This window comes from Lonchura striata, chromosome 1A (assembly GCF_050655825.1).
Source record: "Lonchura striata isolate lonStrDom1 chromosome 1A, ASM5065582v1, whole genome shotgun sequence".
NCBI classification, from domain to species: Eukaryota; Metazoa; Chordata; class Aves; order Passeriformes; family Estrildidae; genus Lonchura; species Lonchura striata.
The window spans coordinates 58,961,366-58,984,064 of record NC_140741.1 but is presented as its reverse complement, the minus strand read 5'-3'; the positions used below and the strand labels follow the sequence as shown (position 1 = coordinate 58,984,064).

The window sequence follows — 22,699 nt, the reverse complement described above, 5'->3', positions numbered from 1 at the left end:
AAGGACTTTAGGAAAGTTTGATTGTTGAACAAGGAGACGAAGGTTTTGTGTATTTCACTTGAATGACTGATTCATAAGGAACACACCTCCAAACAGACTGTTGGCTTCATTAGGATAGCCTGGGTATGGTGGATCCCTTGAGAGTCAGAGGGAGCATGTTTTCATCTAAACCTGTCTCAGCAATTGTGTCTTGAAGGTATAATCAGGAATTGGTCACTCTGCCTATATGCCATGTTCTGCTAAGTTAACCTTTAGGTGAGAGTTTCTCTGGTGGTTCTGGAATATTTGGCCATCTTCAATTAAATATTGTTCCACACAAGGTTGTACATACCAGGCAGAGAGACAGGACTTGAGCCCCACTCCTGGTCAACAATCCGGGTGCCAGGATCTTGAGTGGAATGTCTTTGCACTCGCCTCTGCCATTCAGGTTAGTGACACTTGGTGTGTACTTGCTATTTTGCTAAGCTCAGCCTTAGAAGAAAGAGCTTATCCAAGGTACACAGCCTTGTACTGGGCTCAGTCATACCCTCCCTAGGAACAGAGGGCCAAATCCAGATGTTGAATGCCATCACATGTACTGTCACCACTAACAGTTACACTATTTCATGGTATATATTTGTGAATACGACACTCGAGGACTGGAATTAGTCCCATCTGTTCTAACAATATGTTAAATGTCAATGTTAAACAGTGTGTTTAAGTTAAAAGCCTGCCTAGTGCAGAGGGTGGCCTCATTTTGATGTACAAACACTGATGAGCTGTATTTTGAGACTACATATGTGAGGAATTGGCTATTGGCCCTAAATGCAGTTTTATGATAAACTAGTCACAAGTATTTCATCTGAAAGCTAGTTTGATAAAGTGGATGAAGACTCCAATAACCAGAATGAAGCATGATGTTTTAGTAACTCATAAAATAACAGGTGTATTGCTAGTAAAACATTCTTGTTATGTATTTATTTAAGACCAAAACCTTCCAGCTGATTATGTTGACCAAAAGGAACAATGGTAAATCTTCAAGAATTAGAAATGTTTGTGTATAGAGTGATGTGTATGATGTTGTTCTTGATAACTGATGAAAGCTGTGGAAAACTTGACAAAATATAGACCTTGTTTAAAGTAACAGAAAATTTAAAGATTGAGAAAGGCAGAAAATCTAAGAGGTTTTATGCTTCAGGGAAGAAAGCTGAAGATTCACAAGAAAATCAGGTTTTAATTCTATTTACAGTTTTAAAACTAATATCCTGAATGTAATAAGAAGTTACAGCTGATTTGTATTATTCCATACAGGAATACTTTTTAATAAAATTAAATTATAAAAAAAAAGCAGAATGAAAGAAATTCTCAAAGCAACATAGTATACAGTTGTGTGTATTGCTGGTTTAGAGCAACATTGTCTAACAAGAAACAATTAAATTGAATCTGGAACAGTTGATAAATTTCAAACAAGGACAGGCTTCCCTGACTAAGTTAAAGGACAGAGCAGTACAGATGGCTTGATTACAAATAATGGCATGGTGGGATTCGGAAGGAGTTTTCAGGCAAATATTAATGACTACAAAGAGATAGCTGGAAATAAACATGATTCTTGGGCATGTTATCCTTTTTGAAGGAAGACCGGATGAGGTAGGAAAAGCTCAGGTAGTTATATGAACAAGTATAAATGCTGATCAAAAAATAGAAACAATATAAGATAAAGAAAGAATGCATTGTGAAAGAGCAGATAAATAATCAAAATACAAAAAGGAAAAAAGAAATAAGAGAAAATGCAATGTCATTAACTGTGTGAGTAGGATGCATTTAGAGAAATTTTTATCAATATGCTATAGCTAAAAGGACTATTTAATAAGATACAACTGCTGCTGGAATCAGATAAAATTCATTTTAGTTTTGCATTAAGACCAAAATAAAACAATTAGTCAAGTACAGTGTTAATGAAGACCACTGAGAAATTGGAGGAAGAGAAAGAGTGAGAATAATCATATTGCAAACAGAAAAAATAGTACTTGGTTAATTAGAATATCTGAATCATCTAGGTTAGGTGGTGTTTGATGAAGAGTTCTAAGAAACTGAAGTGAGAATACAAAATCCTTTAGCAGTAATTTTTGAAAACTTCTGGAGAATGAATAAATCATTAGAGTACAACTAAAATATAAATGTAGTGCTAATATGTATGTCAGATCACAGGGTTCTTCCTCAGGATAGATTTCCAACCTCCTGGGCTGTTTGCCTTCAACCATTCACCATATGACCTTTATGTAAATCGAGGGGGAAATGTATGGTGGTGTTACTGGAAACAGAAAATTACTGTCATTAGCACTGACTCTGGTGGAGGGAAAATGGGGAAGTATACAGAATGCTGCAATGGGATGCAATGGAAAGAGAATAAAGCTAAATGAAGTAACTCAGCAGTTGGGAGCTGAACTATTTAAAGGGAACCAGTAAAGAAACAGATGTACTGTACAACACATTGTGCCCTGCATAATTTTGATGAGAAATTATTTTCTGTCGGAAGCCACTAAAATTTCATCAAGAGAGACAAGCTTAATTTTGTTAGTAAAACTACATCTATCTTTTAAAAGCTGATTTAGAATGATATACCAGAATTGCCATGCAAGCAACCCATTCCTGGTACAGTTTGCCTGACTGCTTCTAAATTTCCTGGGTATCTAAATTTACTGTTCTTCAGTTTGAAAATCTTTTGTTTTCTCACATATTGGTGATTTTTTTGCCTTGTTTATGGTATCAACACCCCAGCACCTGTTTTAACCTTGGCAATGACAAAAGCAGTGACACCCATGTAGCCTTTATCACCATGCTGTCCATTCTGTCTCTTCACACACACACACACTCATATTTGTGCATACACATATTACACAAGAAGGTAATTCATTAAAATGAAATTTTCCACATGCTTAGAAATAAAGAACTGGAGACTTACAGTACCTAAGTGGCCTCAGTTCACCCCTCACATTCACAAGCCTTATGATAGATTCTTCAACACAGGTTTCTTTACTACTTTTTCCCCTCAAAATTATTTTCTCATTAAGGGTACTGAGATTTGAGTATGAATGGGCAAATACTTCAAAGAACTATAAGTTAAAATAAAACCTTTTGTTATTTTTCTAATGCCCAATAGTAATTTAAAACAATAATGAGACCCACCCCCTAAACTGCCTTCTTTTCTCATTCAGAAGTGACATACATTTGCATAGTGTTCTTCATCTCGAACATTAGAAACAAATACCTATATATCTGAGCATGCATTTGCATTTTAAAAACTGGGTTATAAAGAGTGAGAAACATAAAATTATAGTACTTCAGGTTATAACTTTATGAAACTGAAAATATATATATGCAATTAGAAACACTTTCATCACAATGTTTTCAGAAGCTGAAAAGTGTGCATCAGAAGTCACCTCCGAAAACTTGGTCTGTGCTTCACAGACAAAGGGTCAAAACACTCAGTTATAAGAAAGTTTGATATTCGTGACTTTACATGGAACAAAATATAAATTCTTAAATCTGCTGAAAGTAAGAGAAAGGTCCTGTGTAGACAAAGCAAGCTGCTGTGTCTAAACTATTATTTTATTCCACATATGCATAATTGGTTGAATTAACAGAAAGCTTTTGTTCATTGTAAGTACAAGGCCACACATGATATTCACACCTGATCTCTGGTCTTGTTCTTAGCCCAGTCCATATTGACATACATTTTCAGTAAAACAAGAAATACAAATGCTACTTTAATCCCCAAATAATTTACTTCTGTAGCCTTTAAAACACTACATTAAGCACTTCAGACATTTTATTCATTATGGCACATGTTCTATTCTGTATATTTTCCATTAAACCCCAATTATTGTGCATGTGGGATAAAATCTCCATGCAGCAATACACTGTATTTTCTTCAGAGTGGCTAGCACTGATGAAACTGGGGGCACATGCACTTGTTGCAAATGCAGCCCTAGACTTAACTGAAACCTCATATTTCAGATGTCTATCTTATGCAGTATTTTATTGAATTATTGGAAATTATTGAATTGAATTATTCAATTGAATTATTGAATGCTTTAATAACATTATTGATGGGGACAACAATAGGTTAAATTTGCAAGATGTACCATACCTGCTTTAGGTTTGTGTTGGAAGTCTTTGATTAGATAATAATTATTTGAAATTTTTTTTTGGTCCAAAGTCCAGACCCAGATGGAATTTTTGACATATAAAAGCTAAAATATTTGTCCAGGTGACAGAAGTAGGGGGTTAAGGTTACTGTAAATAGAAGTAAATAAAAATGAAAAACTAGAATATCATGAAAAAAAATACACTGGATAAATACCTATCAAATGACTTTCCATTATAAATCTGAAATGTTATTTTCTCTGAATGCCTACTTAGCAGGCAAAAAGCAGCAGAGTGGACTCTCTGTGCACTATCCCCCTTTGCATTCAGAAAGAACAGGAAAAATCCTGTGTGTTATTCACTGGTATCTTACAGTTTACACTAAGAAAAAGTATGTTATTTGTTGCAGCCGGTTACAGCTTTTAAATTTCTGAAATGATTGCTAGCTTCTGTTCTTCAGAACTATACAGAACTATTTCCCAGCTTTTTCACTTTTTGAGGTTCGTTCATTCCAAACAGCTCCCATTTTAATCACATAGAATGGCCATTTCTTTAAGTTAAGATGACGTTTAAAAAGAAATAGCAGTTCTTAGCTGCTATGCTGCATTAGGATAAAAGATTGCACAACTGAGTTGGTTTTTAGCCTTGATCCATTTTTAAATATAGTATGAATATTATAGCTCTGTTAGCTTCTCTGAACTCCCTAGGCATCCCTCTTGTTGCCAGAAAGGAATTACAAATTGGCACTGCAAGTTTTTTTATTTTGTTTTCCATCTCCCTTGGAATTTGGAAATGTGTCTATTCTGTCCATGAGCTTTTTATTTCCTGACACTCTGATTTTTAAGTACTTTTTTTATTGCCCATAGAAATAGTAGATCTTCATTTTCTGCTCAGAAAAATTACTTTATGTAGCAAGAGTGGAATATTATACCAAAGAACCAACATACCAACAAATCTATGACTCTCAGTAATATCAAGCTTTTTGTCAGAAAATTTTTCTCTCACTGCTTATATGGTTGCTTTCCATCTATCTCCTAACTCTGCTTCAAATATATGTTTGTTTAAAAAGCATCCTGATTTCCCTCATTCTTCAAAAATAAGAAATGGAGACTCAAGGGAAAAGAGAATAAAGAAAACACTTGCTAGGACATGCAGAAGCAGCCTGGTCCATGGAGAATCCATAGGACAATATATCTAAGGGTCTTCTCTGAGGTCAGCTTTTGATTTGAATTACAAGTTTGGAGAAAATGCCTCTCTATTCCCTTATCTGGCTGAGGGAAGTTACATAACTTTGCTGGCCTACATATAGGAAATCAAGAGAGGATCCTGGGATAGAAATATCTGTGTATTTTGAGCTATCTTGTCGATAATTATCTGCTTGTGTCTAACTTTTGACATTCAGATTTCTAAGTACCTTTAGTTGGGAAGAACACATTCTCAGGAGGGAGTCAGGGGTAGCCAGATTACCTGAGGAATCTCACTGAGTACCTTCAGTTCAGTTCTGAATTAAGTCAGTGGCAAGAGTTAGAGTAGCAAAACAAGTATTTAATAGTTAATTTAATCATTTTTTAAAATTCAGTCAGGAACTTTTTTTTCTGTGTATGAGCTTCCTAAATGTAATTTATAATTATTTTAATCTTTAAGTCATGCATTTTATTCTATAAACTGAACTCATAGCAGAAAGAGTTCATTAATATTCCTCTTGTCTCCCCTGGAGCTGCCTGGGTATCAGTCTTCCTTTCTGTTTATTTCTGAGGTACCCTTTCCCCCAGAATTCATTTGGTTTCTGAGATCTTTCTCCTCACCATTCCTGCAGGCTGGACTCTTCTTATGCTGCCCATGTCCTCCTTTTCTCCATTCCCTCTTTCCTAAGTAGAAATCACCATATTTCTTTTCTTTGGTCTCCAAATCAAAGGAGGGAGGGACCAAGGGAGGAAGAGAAGATGGGAAGGAGAGGAAAAAAGGAGATGAAATAACTGAAAACAAAGAGGGAGACAGGATATGTCTGCTTCACATCCAAGTTCTTTTACTGACCTAAAACATTTTTACTTGATTTGAAAAGCAGGGGGACATTTAACTGAATAATTGTCACAGTGATGTTCTTGTCACTCACACCTCAAATCCAACAGAGCTGGTTCTGAGTGAAAACTGACTTGCATGTCTGGGCTTACAATGAGTTCTTGCAGAGAGCTGGCCACTCTTTCCAGCATGCGTTGTAGTTCCATGTTATTCAGATTTTTCCACTTTCCAGGGTATCTCAGGCTTCTTATTTACCTGGACAGCTAGCTACAAATTGTGACAAACTTTTCTGATAAAACTGTTGCACTCAAAATCCTTTAATACACATGACAAAGGGAAGGAGCAGATTTTTATTTGCTGAAGTACGAGTGCTCACAGCTAAAACTGAATATAACTACAGTTGTCCCTTGAATACATATGTAGATAGATACTAAGTACTTACTGAAATGGAAGAAAGCAATCTCTGCATTTATGCATTGAGAACTAATATATTGGAATTTTTTTAACATTCTAGCCCTATTTTTTTATACTTTTATTCTTTATCTATATAATGGGCATTAAATTGCTACCTTCCTTTGATGGAGTCTTATAAAATACATTAAATCATTGTTTGGAGCTATCTAATATTAATTAAATGAATGTCTAAAAATGCCTGAAGAAAGTGAGTCATTCTTACTGGTGAGGTCTTCAATGGGAAACTATATATAAGACAGGGACCCACACAGAGAATGATAAAGGCTAAAAGAAGAAATATCAGCTGGCTTATTTTCCAAGTACAATCTATCCTCTTGTACTGAATTCTTGGATTATTCAGAAATATAATTATAGTGTGTGTTTGGTGCCATGTGGGATATGTAACCTGGGGTGAAGAGTAGTTAGCCAATGTTGAACAATCTACAGTCTGGTATTTTGTAGCTTCGTGACATTTCTATAATGTGTAGTGGGATTAGTAACTCCTGTTTTGTCTGTTTTATTTGTTGAAGTGACTGTTTCTTTTAGGAAGGTGTACTGAAATCCAGAAATTATATCAAGTGAAGTCACAGTGTCCCACAATCTTGTTTCAGCAGATCAGGAGCATACTATTGTACTGTGCAATTTGTTGATAGCGCTGGTCTGTTTGGACCAAATACCAGAGGCATAAGGGACAAGGGAAACTCATAAGTGTTTGCCAAACTATTAGGAGCAGATTTTTTACTGCAAAGAAAAATTAAATTAGGAAAAGCTAGCTCTTGTAGTAATGTGTAAAGTGTCAGTAAACTACTTGAGTTAGGATAGGAGGAGGCTCCAAAGGATCCCTAGTTATTTGTCAAATGCAATATCCTTGTATAGAAAGGGATTGGTGGAAACACTCATTACAATAGCATCAGGAAGAGGGGCACCAGAAAAGGTGGTGGACTGGCTTGCAAGAAAGTTTCCTTGTGACTGATGGAATGAGGTATTAGAGTGCCAGATTAATGGACTTTGACAGTAGACATCCCAACACCTTGAAAATCAGCTGTGCAGCAATGGTGAAGAATCCTTCCACAGTGTTTTGCAACTGAATTATCTGTGTGCAGTTAACATTATCCTAAGAGTATAACAAGCTGTCCTCTCATTAGTTTTGAACACACAGTATGTCGTGAGAAGAATAATCAGCCCCTTGGACAAAAAACAGATGTTTACCTTTATAGAAAAGGCTCTTGAAGATAAATACTGTTTGCTAGTCAGGAAGGAGAGTTCAGAGGGTTATCTCAAGGTGCTAAGACTATATCTATGAGATCAATATGCGACTTTAGGTTTCACAGCCAGTATTTGGTTCAGCTGAACACAAGTTACATAGTTCATTTCTCTGAACAAGCTTCTTCAGGAGGGTGGATTTTTTTTCCCCTTATATTCACTGCTAATAAGAGATTGTGTCTGCCATTAGATATGCAACTAATTTATAGGGTGGTGTAAAAATGACATCTTGTGTGAGCATTTGTAGCTTCTAACTACACGGGTATTGGTAGAAATCACAGAACTATTGTAGTCTAATTACTGCTTTTGTGTTGTATCTGAGATAAACAATACAAGAACATTTGCGAAAGAGTGAAAAGGTGTAAATAAAGCAGAGAATGGTTACAGAAAGAAAGGTCACAATATTAGAACTGTTTCTTAAAATATGTGGGCTGGGAATAAGTTGCACAGGAAAAAAGAAGCAGACATGAAGGAAAAAGGCAGACAGAAAATAGGCAACTTGCTATCTGGCTTGCACAACCAGAAATCTGATTTTGCATCTGTTTATTTTTTTTATGTGCTTGTTTATTTTTAGGTTTTGGAATCATAAATGTTATTCTTCAGTGGCAAGATACTTAAAATTTGTGGGCAAACTATTTTGAAGCCTGTGGTAGTTAATATATGAGATCCAGACAACAGCTACAAAGTGGTAGCCACTTTTTTTTAATAGGTTCTGGGTTACAGTTGCTGCATTATCCCTGACGTAGCTGGACCATGCTACATGAAATGATACTGTGTAATATTAGAAACATATAGTCAGGAACTGAAAAAGAAATACAGAGAAATGTAGTGAATCACTCCAGAGTGCACTTCTTGCATATCAGTGGCTACCCAGTTGTTTTCCAAAATGGATCCTTTTCTGTTTAGATATGGTTAGCATATATAGAATGTGTTTCTCTCATTCTTTGGACTCATTCATCAAGTTGAAAGGGATTTTGAGTAATATTCATATTGTTCCTGTCCATGACAGACAGGAGATTCCTTCTAACCCAAACCAGTCTGTGATTATGACTCTGTTAGAATAATTTAATTTGGAAAATACTTTTAAGATCATCAGGTACGAGCATTACCCCAGCACTTCCAAGTCCACTGCAAAATGATGTTCCTAAGTGCGACATCCATGTGTCTTCTAAATACCTCCAGGGATTGTGACTCAACCACTTCCTTCGGCACTCTGTTCCAATGCTTGACAACCCTTCCAATGAAGGAATTTTTCTTCATATACAATCTTAACCTCCCCTGGTGCGAGTTGAGACCAGGGGATTTCCTCTTGCCCCATTGCTTGTAACACAGAAGAGACTGACTCCCACCTGGCTGCAGCTTCCTTTCAGATGGCTGCAGTAGAGAGCAATAAGGTCCACCTGGAGCAACCTTTTCTTCATGCTGAACACCTCCATCTACCTCAGCTGCTCTTTATCAGACTTGTGATCCAGCCCCTTTCCCCATCTCCACTGCCCTACTCTGGACTGTCTCCAGCACCTCCGAGTCTTTCTTGTCATGAAGGGCCCAGAACTGGACACAGAATTTGAGTTGTGACTCACCAGTGCCAAGTATGGGGGGATGATTCTGAAATATCTTTTCTTCCATGATCTCTACAAGTTTGGGTCTGCCATCACAACACAGTTTGGAAGGGTGTGCTTTTACTTCTATTCTTGTGGAATACATCTTCCCAATGTCAATTGGTAAGAAAAATAGTCTGTGTTTCTGTCATCTCTGCAACACATTAAAAAAAAAAAAAAACCAAAAAAAAAAAACAAAAAAAAAAAAAACCAAAAAAAAAAAAAAAAGGAAAAGAGCTTTGCAGTGCAGGCATGTTTTGCTGCAGTCTAGAAAAGGCATGGTAAATCAGTTTCCTCAAAATGCTAAAGAACTGCTGGATCTCATGTATCCATTCAAATTTATGGTAGATTTTTATTTAGGAAAATCAGGTCTTCCTCCTGCTGGGTATATATAGATATATCTATATCACTCAGTCTTTGGTGTAGCTAAATGCCTGTGTGCTTAATGTTAAATTCGCCCAAAGACAAGTGAAAAAAAAATATATAAGCTAAATTCTTGATATATTTTTTCTGGGCAGTTTTGGCCAATGGCAGAAACACTGAAGCAATGATTTAGGGAGACCTTTAATCTCACCTAGTGTGGTCATACTGATGCTTCTGAACTGCAGGACCAGTTCAGATTCTCTGCAATGTTTCTGATGAGCAGGGTATGCTTGGTGCTGAACATAAGCTTCATGGAGCAAGCCAATCATTCCTGAAGTCACTGCATGGGAAGTGAAGCACATCCTAAGGTGTTGCAGCAGTCCAGCATGACCAGTGGAATGATAATCAATCCTCCTTCATGGGAATATTGACTTTCCTCTCCCAAATGGTTACTGGAGAACAGAGAACAGAATAGCACAGTGTAGTGACACAAAGCTCATGGGATCGCATCACAGCGATCCGCTGGTTGCCGTGGTGACGGGAGTGGGCCAGCAAAGCCAGCCTCCTGGCTGCTGAGTTGGAAGGGATAAGAAAAACACAGCCCACTTCCCATGTGAAATGAATTACAAGAACAAGCAAAGGAAGAAAAGAAAAATGTCAACCCTTAATCAAATGTTCTCTTATTTTTAGAAGAGTTTTGAAGAAAATGGAAACCATCTCCGCTTACCTCTTGGGCCTCAGGGATTTGGCTAGTAATATCTCTGTACATACTGTGGAAATAAATCACAGAGGTTTGTATAAGAAAAATCACATGTAAAAGGTATCTGTGTGCAGTGGGAGATGACAAAACATTATTCAATCCTGCTATCCCTTGTGCTTGCCTTAGCAAACAATCTGTAAATATATGTTAAAATGATTCTCAATATAACAACTGCAAATGAAGTTCATTAATTTTTAGCTAGAGAAAGGTAGTATAGTCCAGTTTCTTATTATCTCACAATGTCTCTTACCTTTTAACCTTGCTGCACAGCTGCATATCAAAAGCAGCATGTTGGACTGTGAAATACATTTAAACATAACAAATCAGTGGCTATCCTCTGCAACAAGTGGTATGTAGAAAATATCATAATTTTCCAGCATTTTTCATTCCTGGGAGCAGCTTTGTATTTTATTATATTTAGTAATATTAAACAAACCAGCCATTTCAGTCAACCCAACAACCTCCAGTTACTAGCAGCTAGGTCCTGAAAATGGTTTGGGCACCTGACAGTTAGGAAGTGCCTCCATTTCGCAGCACACAGGTTGCACTAAAAATCAGCCAAGTGAGGCCTCCAAGATCGTAATAAAAACACAGTGAGTTGCAGCAATTTGTGAGCATCATGATGTTTGACTGCAGAGTTCCTGTTTCTGGGAGCAGGATATCTGCTACTGAATAGGCAAATAAGACTGTGCATAACTTAACAGGAAGGTAAAGGCAATTAGAAAAAGTGTGAGCAATGCTAAGCAGAGGACAGTGAGATGCTCTGAAGCTGGAGTTATATCTGAAAGTTTTGCCTCTACTTGCATCCCTGCATCAGACACTATTTGGAGGATGGAATTCCTGTCCTGCTCCCTGGATCTTGACATGTGAATCAACTCTTTGGCTAAGGACATCTGCTTCATTGTTCTTTCAAATGGAAACACAGGCATAAGCCTATAGCTTAGAAGTTAGGATACTCAGATGAAAGAAAGTAATAAAATTTTAGGTTTTTTCTGTGGTTTTTTTGTTTGTTTTTGGGGTTTTTTTGGGCAGTCACTGGATATAAACCAGAAACATTTCTAGAAACTGCACAAGAAGATTGATTTAACACAACCAGCTGCCCACTGATCTAAAGGATAATATTCTTTCTGATTTACTGACTAAACCTCACAACAATTTAGTTTCAGCAGGACCAATGAGCAATTCCTCCTCAAACCCAGAGTTCCCTTTCCTAATAGTTGTTGCATGGTTTCTTCTGTTTTTGGGAAATTTGAGTATGACAAAGATATGTAAATCTGATCTCCTGCCTTCCGCATGAATCCTCTAACAGGTGGGCTGTTTTATGAGAAAGAAAGATAAAGCCATTCTTCCTCCTTTTGACACATTTTAAGAAAGAGCAGCAGCCAGTTCGTGTTGTGCTCCTGTTTCTGCCTTGGGCATGCTCTGAGACTTCCTGCCACATCAAGTCCTGATGACATTTCAGAGGAGGGCCTACTTTCTAGACTCCCACAAATGATTGTTGTGGTTTCCTACCTGCTCTGTCTGCTCTGAACTGGGAGCTTGAACACCAGGCAGCCCACAGGCAAAGCCACTAGTGTGAGAAGGGTTCAGTTGCAGGCAGGAGGTGAACAAGTGCTTGAAGATGTCAGTCGTAACTTTAGGGTGTAAGTGTGACAGCTTACATGTTTTGTTGGGAATGTTTTCCTTGGTGCTATCTGACAGGCCACTTCTGGGAATAACTTATTTTTGAGGTATGGATCCTGCCCAGAACTTTAGTATCTTTGACTCTGCATTTTGTGCTCTCTGGGGTGATTTGGGTGGCTCACATTTTAAAACACATGACTACAGCTGATAAAAGTATGGGGAAGGAAGTACTTCTATAGGACACTGAGTAGTGAACTGAATTTTTACATTTCACAGAATCATAGAATTACAGAATTGTGGAATGATAAAATAGGTTGGGTTGGAAGGGACCTGAAAGATCACATAGTTCTTCTCCAGACTGAACAACCCTAACTCTCTCAACCTAGTTTAATAGAAGAGATATTCCAGCCCTGTGATCATATTCATGACCTTCCTCTGGACTAGAGGTCCATGTTATTCTTGTGCTGAGGGCTTCAGAGCTGGATGCAGCACACGGGTGGAATCTCACAAGAGCAGAGCAGAAGGGCAGAATCACTCCACTTGACCAAATGGCCACAATTCTTTTGATTCAGCCCAGGGTATGGTTGGCTTTATGGGCTGTGAGTGCACATTGCCCACCCACGTCAACCAAACCCTTCTCCTCAGGGCTCCTCTCAATCTGTTCTCTGCCCAGCCTGCATTTGTGCTTGGGATTTCTCTGACCCACGTTCAGGGCCTTGCCCTTGGCCTTGTTGAACTTCATGAGGACCATATGAGCCCACCTCTCAAGCCTGCCAAGGTCCCTCTGGATGGAATCCCTTTCCTCGGTGTCAGCTGCATTGTGACAAATTTGCCGAGGATGCACTCAATTCTGCTGTCCATGGTGCTGACAAAGATCTTCAACAGTGCCAGTCCCAGCACCAATCCCCGAGGACACTTCTCATCCCTGCTCTCCAGCTGGACATCCAGCCATTGACCACAACTCTTCGAATGCAACCATCCAACCAATTCTTTACCCACATCTGTCAAGTCCATGCCTCCTCAGCTTAGAGACAAGGATGTTGTGTGGGTCAGAGTCAAATGCTTTGCACAATCCAGGTGGAAGATGTCAGTTGTTCCTCAGTGCTTTATCCACCAGTGCTGTAACCGCATTGCAGAAGGCTGCCAAATTTGTCAGACTCAGTTTGCTGTTAGTGAAGGCATGTTGGTGGGCAGCAATCACCACCAAATTTTATTACAAAAGTTAATTTGTTATTTTATTATCACCTCTTTATTTGTTACAATACCACAGTGTTAGCTGGTTAAAACTCCATGTTTCATGTTACAGAGTAGGTATTTAACATTTTTGATAAGTCTGAAAATATTATCTTTGCCCCTTCTTGCACTCCACAGCCTTACACCCTTATTGGAGAAAGGAATATTTTTCTGAGACTTTAGAAGTCTGTTAATTAGCTCACAGTAATATTGATTTTTAAAGTGGGTCCTTTGAGAAATTTAGCATCCAAGCTAAGCAGCATTTATAGCAAGTAATCTGAATAATGGTGCAATAAAGACTCTCTGGAATTTTCATTACTCAAATGAAGTGAAATTATCTTCACAATATACATTCAAGACATTAAGATGTAATTTAGGTAAGTATTAATAATTATATTATTGAATTGTTATGACTAAATAGGTAGACAGAGTTGGGTCCACAGCATTAGTAATTAAGTGGGCCAAGTGTGACATCAGAGGTAATTTTTTCAATTGCCACCTTATCTGTGGAGTTAATTTGCGTGTGACAATTGTGTTGGTTGTAATGAATCAGTGCTACAAGAAGGAGGGATAAAAATAGCAGAAATTCTTCCTACAAGGATCCTTGTCCCAGCTATCTGTGTTGTTTAATTACCACTACACTTCAATTAACTCTTCCTGTTGTGTGAAAGGTCTGTGACTCTATGATCATTTGAATGTCAATATTTGAAAAGCTTTAGATGGCACTGCTTGTTTCAGGTTCATTTCTGTAAGAGCTGAATGTGAACCAGAGGGAGATCTTTAAAGCTTAAGTCATATGCACCTCAGGTCTGTAGGGACTCCTTTAAAAATTGGCCTTGCTTAAATCACCACTTTTTATGCAAGTTGTGAATTTGTACACAGAAGTGCTATCACCCCACCCTTATCTTTGAACGAAATGGCCTTTTTTAGTTAACATTTTAGTATTACCTTGTTTTTACTTCCTGACTAAATGACACTGGCATGGAAAATTCTATTTCAGTTTTCTCTGGTTTTGTGGGTTTTTTAACTGCTAAGAAAGTCAGAAATGTAAAGACTTGAAATAGAGCAAGGTGAAGATTGAGAATGAGTATCAATAGTTTTACAGCAAGTTAATTCTGGAAGAATGTTATCAAATTATTATTTTGCAACCTGTTTGGTCCTTTCTTCCAAACATAATTTATAATCAATCTCTTTCTCCCAAGACAAAATTCCATGCTTCGGCAGGGGATTTTTCTAACAAAGTCTTGTCAGGTTTTTAGATGAAATAATGTCTGCTGTATATTAAGAAATCTGAAAAATTTCTGACCTGAAAGTAGAAGTTGGACATTTAACTCTGTAATCATTCTTATAGATCTTGTTGTCATGTTAACAGTGGAAATACTAGTGAGAGGCAACCTTTTCACTTATAATGAAGCTTGCTAAATTCTGATAATTTGCCAGTTCTTGTTTGGAAATTAAATATGTGACACATTGCCTGAAATTTTTGCACTAATAACAAGAAATGCTCATTACTGAAAGCTACATTTCTCTAGTCCTTTCTTGCTAGTGTCTAAGAAATACATTATTTTATCTTGTGGGAAAATTGTGTTGTGTTGAAAAAACCCTTTTGGCTTATGATTTAGATTATGAAAAAGAAAAGTTTTGGTTATTCAGTGTGTTGTTAATTACATTGTGAGATGTCTTTAATTTGTTCCCAGCCAGACGGCAGTTTAGATGTCCACTATTTCAAGAGGATACAGTTTGGAAGGATATTAGGGTTAGGTGGGTGAGAAACAAATAAATTCCAACTGAGGAGGCTTTTTTAAGTGAGCTGTTGAGGATATGCTTTGTAACAGTCCTTATTCTCCCACCAGTTATGCATCTGGGATCAGATAAAGTAAGAAATAATAAAGCTTTTTTGTGCTTTTGAGCTGAGTTTTCTCTCTCTGACTTCAGTCTTCAACCATGGGTAATGGAAGAACATTCCCATCTGCTCCTGCCCTACTCCCACTTCTCCTGAGTGACAGGAATTATGGTACTCTTGGATACTCCAGCTAAGTGTGCAACCCAGCAGATTTTCTTTTCTTTGCCAGGCCATATTTCCAGCAGCTCTGTAAGCCAAAGTATGAGGCCTGTTGCCCAGCGCCACTGAAATGCCCCAGCTGTGCCCCTGCAGTGCCCAGGTCTCCATCAGTCCATCAGGGTGAGGCTCAGTGCAGTACACTTTGGTAGAGACATTGACAAGGCATTTCAAACACCCACCAGACCCTGTCTGTCATACACATACACCATGATTCTACCACTGCTGCGTCCTGGATGCAACCTGTACCAGCTCCTCAGAGTCTCTTCTGATCTCATTATTTTGATGATGCAGCAGATTACTACATGGATGACTGGGAGGGGGCAAAGGAGAGTGTAAAGTGCTCCCTGCACATTGGGAGTGATGCAAGCTCTTCTGCTACCCCATCAACCCTGTACTTACTTCAGAAGTCATCCTTTCCTTACCCACACCAATCCTGTTCTTTGTCAAACCAGTCTCCAGTATATCAGAAACACAAAGCGTTACCAGAAGTTGTTGTTACCTTGTTGTTACCTTGGAGCACTTGGTATCTCCAGCTGACCTTGGTCTCAATAATGGCTGCACAGCGAATGACTTTGACTCAATCTGTTAAGCAGCAGCACTTACACAGCTTTGGGTACCCGATTTACTACTTATCTTCCTCTGTTGACACAGATGAGCACCAAAAGAACTGGTTAAGTTGGCAGTGCCAGCCTAAAACCAAAAGTCCCCCAAATCATCTATTTCTTATGCAAGTCTTTTTCCTTTGTAGGGGAGAAAGAAAGCTTTAAATTAAAAGTCCATTTGTTCTTTCTTTTTTCAGTCATTTTGTTCCTCATAGCTCATCTCTTCCAATTTCAGTGGCTGAATTTCCAGAGAAGTCTAGTGATACATCTGCCAGCTATTTTAAAGCTTCTGTACCATTTTACTTAGGTGACAGAACCAGACATTAGAATTTTTCATGATAGTTCTCCAGCACAAAAAATATGTGAAGGAAAATTAAAAACATAGGTACAAAAGGAGGAATGTAAAACATACAGTCATGCCTGTAATTTTAATAATTTGTTTAATATTTTGTTAACTTATGGGACAAATCTTCAGAGTTCTTTTGTTCCTGTAGAAGGTGGAATGCATATGCTTAGGTCCAATCCAGAATTTTTTGGAAAGACTGTATTTATATGGAGAATGCCAGAGGTGATTTTGTATTGAACAACCCAAATAAATGCCAGTGACATCTTTATCCCATAATGAATCATTATGCATTTTGTTCTGAACTCATTTATAGGAACTATCTCACAATTTGGCAAAATTTCTGGGTTTTTAAAATTATGTTGTTTTTCATATGCCTCCAGTCTCCCACATGCAGTTTTTCCTTCGTCCTTGAGCCCAACTGTTCTGTGAAACTACTTCTTTCTCAGGAGATTAACTTCCTGTGTGCACTTACAAGGAAAAAGATTATGATCCTGGGAGTTGTGCAGAACCACAAATATGGGGAGTGGAGGATTTCAGATACACTCTTTCCTAACTGGAACTTCAGAAGAAGGATCTTTCCAGTTCATTAGACTATTAGGCATTAATAAGACAGGAATTTCAACACTGTAGGCTGAAATGAATGAGATCTGAATCTGTCCTTGTATAAGTGATTTTGATGTGTTTTTATGGCTTTAATTCTAAGAAGTTTTCCTTCCAACTAAGTTTTTCTATAGACTTAAGAAACTACAGTATCAGAAAGTCTCTTATGTTTTCCTTACAGAAAGCATAATAAGATCAGTAGAGATTGCTGTCCCATATTTCCTGTTATAAGAACCTGTTTTACATGTAAGCATATAAAAGTTAAATCTTTGTACTCAAATTCTCTAGGTGTCTACTAGGATAATTTCTTTTTGGTGAATATTTCAACTAATGTAGCTCAACTTTTTTTAAGGATGAAATAATGTGACAAGGCAGTCTTGCATTCATATTAATTTAAATTGCATTTACCATGTCATGTCTAAGGTTAATTGAGGTTACATTTGGTCCAGCTTATAATAGATGGAAGCTAAGAGCAGGGAGAGAATTACTGCCCTTGTAGCAGAAGCAAGTTAGGTATTCTTCACTCTTAATATAGGATCCTATGGAAAGAGACTGGAAGAGCATGAGAGGAATAATCAGGTAAAAAAAAAAATCAGGGAATAGGATTAAGGGGGCAATTTGAGCAGATACTAGGGAGACAGGACTGTGAGGGATAGGCTGTTTCTTTCTCTTCACAGGTATTTCTGCAAATCAAACAGCAGCTTTCTACTGCTATGAGTTTATTCCTCTATGCTAAGCAGTAGTGGATTACACTGAGTATCTAAATTACTCTGATTTGCTCTTGTGGAAAGATGAGAAGTTATTTTAGTTCCATGGCAGAAGACAATAAAATCAGTTTTACAGGAGGGATGAGTGTCTGCTACTGTTGACACTTAACATTGACACAGGAAAGCTCTAAAAACCTGAGCATATTCAAAGACAAGGCTGTTGCCTTATTAAACTGGGAACAAGGGGGCAACATGAGTTCCAGGCTTTCCTGAGTTTTAAATATTTGCTTTTGCAACCTTGACATACTTTAAAAAAATACATTAAATAATACATAAGGAAAAAACAATAGCAAAGAATTAATAAAATAATTATTTCTCTGTGATGCAGCAACTATGTGCAAATATTTTTCTTGTGCCTGTTAGTTTAATTGAGATTTAAACATGGTAATATTTGAAGGTATGCCAAGGTTACTGGCACCAGTAAACAGTGATGAGTACACCATGATTGTGTATAAACATCGTGCAGTAATGAAGGTGAAATCTAAAAAATTGTTAAATGAAGTGAAAGCACTAGCAGCAAACAAAATAGATGCATTTATTAAAATGAATGGAAATGTATAGTCTTTGTTTTGGACTGGTCCTCAGTTGGCTCTGTTCCCTTAAATCCATTTATGCCAGCTATTTCCAGCCACTGGAGAATCCAGCCCAAAATGGATGGCTTTTTTCAAGAGTCTTTCCTGTAAGTTTACAGCCTCCTTTTGCTTATTTAAAAGAGAAAGGAAGAAAGAGGAAATTATAATTTTTATGTGTTTATCAGGGAGATGAAGGGGGTGTTACCCCCATCTAATCACTATCACTGGTTGCACAGCCCATGCTGCAGGCATTCTTATATTGGGTGTTCTTCTTAAACTGGCATCATTGCACATCTTCTCCTTGTAGAGCAGGTGTCTGCTTGCCCTGTTCTGAATGCTGCACACAGATTGCTTCAGGTTTCCTCAATTCCCTTGAAAAGACATCACCTAGATTTTGCAGAGTTCTCCGTGGAGCAGCACTTGAGAGTCCTCAGGGGTACACCTGTAAACTAATCAGTCCATCTGAAAAGGGTGAAGATTTAGCAGCTGAACAGAGTGAAGTCTTCTGTATTCTATGGTGATTTTTGAAAGGAATCCATGCTGCTTTGGGACAGGAGATTTTATTTTCAGAAAGAAGTCATATCCGTTATTAAGCCCTGACTGAGCAAAGCATTGAAGCATGTTCTGTTGTATGCCTATTTGCTTTTCCTTTTGCCACTTCTTAAGGGCTGTGCTGTCAGAAGCAGCAATCAAATGGAAAGGTAGAGATGAAGTTTTCATGGATTTCCTCACGTAACACCTATTTAGTGATCAAATTAAATTAATACAAGTAAGAATTCTTGCTTCTGGCCAAGTTAGTGTCGTGAGACTCCAACAGGGCTAAGAGATCAGGACAGGTCATCTGTTTTATTGGGTTTTGTTTTCATCTGTAATAGTTAGAAACTTTTTAAACATAAAATATATTTTTTTTAAATCTGAGGTTTTTTCTGAACTATAAATGCAAAAAAGAATACAAGATTGCCAGCAATCCTGACTTGATCATTGTCTTCAATTCCACTTTTGAGCCACTATCGTGCTTCCAATGCTTCCTTCAGTAGTCACTGGACTTACTAGGTGATATCAGACTCCTTGAATTTAGGAATTGTATAGTCCTGTTTGTGTAGCTCCTACTGCTAGCAACTCCTATGAAGAGATACTTGAATTGTGGAGGTTTATTTCATTAACTTTCTGGGAAATTATTTTGTGTATTATTTGAACAGATGGTCTTTTTCAGCTATTTGAATGTTTGGAACTATTTGACCTGCCCACAAGCAGGAATATAAAAGCAGTGACAAGTAAAATTAGGATTGAACTGGTACAGTTAAATGGGGGATGGGGACTGTATAGTTTGTTGATGCCAGTCCCTTTCTTCATCATTTTACTATCAATGAACTAAATAATTTTATCCTTATCAACATTCCTCATCTTATTCTGTGTTGGTTTTTTTCAATCTGGAGAAAAATTAATGTCATAAATAGATGGGTGAGGTAGGAGGTGAAGTGAAACAATGTAGAGTTTCTGAACAATTTTGTAGTCATGTCCTTGGTTCCAAATGAAAGAGCATTCACATCTGGCATTTGGCTTGAGTGGGAGCTACAATTTTTCCACCAGCAGTGCTGCCAGCAGTGTAGAAATAGTCCATGGGTTCAAGCACCTGCCACCATATTTTATAGTGAAAATGAATGCAATCATCAGTACTTTATTATTCTTGTCAGATGCTATAAGTTAAGCAAAATGTTCTCTTTTAAATGTGATAGAAGGGCCTGTATCAAGATATTGAGGGCATCTGTTAAGTTTTTAATTTTTATTCCACCTTTTTTTCCCATTTTTAGGGAAGCAACGTGATGGAGGACCAGGATCTCTTGGAAATAGGAATCCTTAACTCTGGGCACAGACAGAGAATACTCCAAGCAATCCAGCTTCTCCCAAAGGTATAGCTTCTGTTATTATGCAAGTGAAGGAATTAACCCTTGCAGTATTCACATTATTTAAAACACTTTTTCAAATGGAGATAGATGTAGCTCTACTGGTTTTGTAGACACATTTTTTGCATATACAAATATAGCATAAAATAATGTCAATGCACTGGACTCTTGTCGCTGTCGAGACCCACAGACTCCCTTAGTACAGATGTAGTTGACAAAGCAAAGGAAAGTAAAATCTGTGATTTGATGTGATGGCTGTTTAGAATGAATTTTATTACTTTTGGCCTTTCAGCCTAATTACAGACTGCCATTACATGTGTATAAATAAGGCTGTCCATGAATCCCAGAACACCCATCTTAACATTGGAGTTGCCCTAGAAATACTTTGCCCCTTATCTAAGTAGTCTTAAAAGCATTTGAGGAAAGATTGTTTTCCTAATACTTGACTTTTGTGTGAGGTACAGAGACTTCCTGCAGGCTGCATATTTAATATTCTGCTATGTATATGAATTTTGCTTCTCAGCTGCAGACAGAAAACTTGAAGCCATTTTCTCAATCATTTTTAGTGCTAGTCAATTTAAAATCTAGATTTTAAGATCAGTGATAGAATATTCTGCATACCAGAATGTATCACTGGAGGCTTCTACTACAATTCCAAACAAGAGATAGTGGACTTAGCATGAAAAATTACTACTTTAATTTGGAAAATTTTTTAAGAATGAACAACAAATAGCAGACACCAGAAGGGCTCAGAAGGTTGTCACGTGTGATGCTGATACTTTGTGCAAAATACTAGGGCAGGAATAAAATCAAGTGTAAAGTGCACTGAATGTTCTGGTAGCAACATGTTGGAAGAAATTGTGGTAAATAGAGATTAGTCCACTTGAAGTTTCATAATACTGGAGAATGACAAGAGTTATTAAAGGATTTTTCAGTTTAGATCATGAAGCGGATATTGTTGGAAAAGGCTTTTTGATGCATCAAGGCTTTCTGGATGGATGACTTGTAAAAGAGCACAAAGGTTTTTTTGTATGGGAAAATCAGAAGTTGTGAATCAATTTCTGTATCTGGAGGTGATAGTCAATCCACACATACTGCAATGTGAGTCTGTGCATGGAAACACCAAAGAGCCTTAAAAAAAATCATTTTCCATGTACCATATTAGACAAATGAGATAAATGTTACAAGAAGTAGGGTATTAAGAGAAGCATTTGATGTATTACAAAAGATATGAAAGGTTAATTTTTAAAAATCTATAAATTTTTCAGGAATATTATCATTCAAAAAAAGGTTTTGTAATCTTTAGCTGAGCTCGTAGCTGACAATGTATTTATACTTTCTCATGCTTCTTAAAGAGATAAGCTTTCATGTGGTCTTGTTAACATTATTCAAAATTAATGAATCAATTGTTAATATATATTAACACAGGATGGCTTGAAGCATGTGCTGAATAATGGTGAGATAGTTTTTAGCTTCTTCCCTGTTGAGCTAAAAAGGCAGTCCCTAAGGACCACATTTTTAACATGTCTTTGATGCAAGAATGTTACATCAAAACAAATGCAGTTGCAAGCTGAAGCTGTGCATCATGTTTCTCCACATAATTGACTCAGCAATGTAAGAGAACTTACATAGTAAAACCACATCATTTCCTATATGAACTGAGCTCTTTTGAAGGCAGATTATAGAGCCCAAAAATTAAGATCATGGGAAGTTTTATCTAATGTTACACGCCCTTGTTGTATTCACAACAGCTTGCTAAATACATAAAACACTTTCACATCCTTCAACAAACCATGAAACATTGCTGTATGTCTATTTGTATGTTGATAAGTTCAGCTGTGTCATCCTGCATTCAAAATAGTGCATGCCATCTAAATATATTAAGACCTCAAACCATAATTGGAGTCTTACTAATTTGAATCTCATTAGATAAAAATTCTGTTAGTTTGTTTATTTGTTTGTACCTCTTTTCTGGTCTTCATTTAATTTAAGTCTTGATGACTCCATGCATTTTTTACTTAATGACATTGCTAATGATGTTATTTTTAGTTTTACTAATAATGTTCCTGAGATACTTTTTCACTCATATTTTGAGGTGGAAGTTAAGTGCTTTAAAAAACACCTATCAAACAACACTTCATTAAAGCCCCAGGCAGCACTGAATAAGTTAAGAGGGTAAAAATCAAGCAACAAATCTATCATCAGGGTTTTAAAATACCTTTTGTAAAAGCTCTTTTTATTGATCTGATACATATTCATCTCTGCAGCCTGGAAATGCAACAGGTGTTTAGTAGCTGAAATTTTTTACTCATAACTGCTACCTTCCTGAAGAGTCATGAATTTGTAGATGTCAAACACCAGTATCCTGATTAGGAACCATTCTCTGGAGCTTGAAGTGGTTTTAAATAG

The 22,699-nt window shown here is 37.2% G+C and overlaps 1 protein-coding gene across 7 annotated transcripts in view; it reads left to right on the top strand.

The window, feature by feature from the left end:
* Positions 1-22,699, top strand: part of ANKS1B (ankyrin repeat and sterile alpha motif domain containing 1B) — a 398,399-nt gene that overhangs the window by 218,562 nt on the left and 157,138 nt on the right. For all 7 annotated transcript variants that reach the window (XM_077783569.2, XM_077783570.2, XM_031507463.3 and 4 more), the window contains one exon: positions 20,198-20,296. In XM_077783569.2, the coding sequence (XP_077639695.1) occupies positions 20,198-20,296 (99 nt within the window). The remainder of the gene's footprint in view (positions 1-20,197; positions 20,297-22,699) is intronic.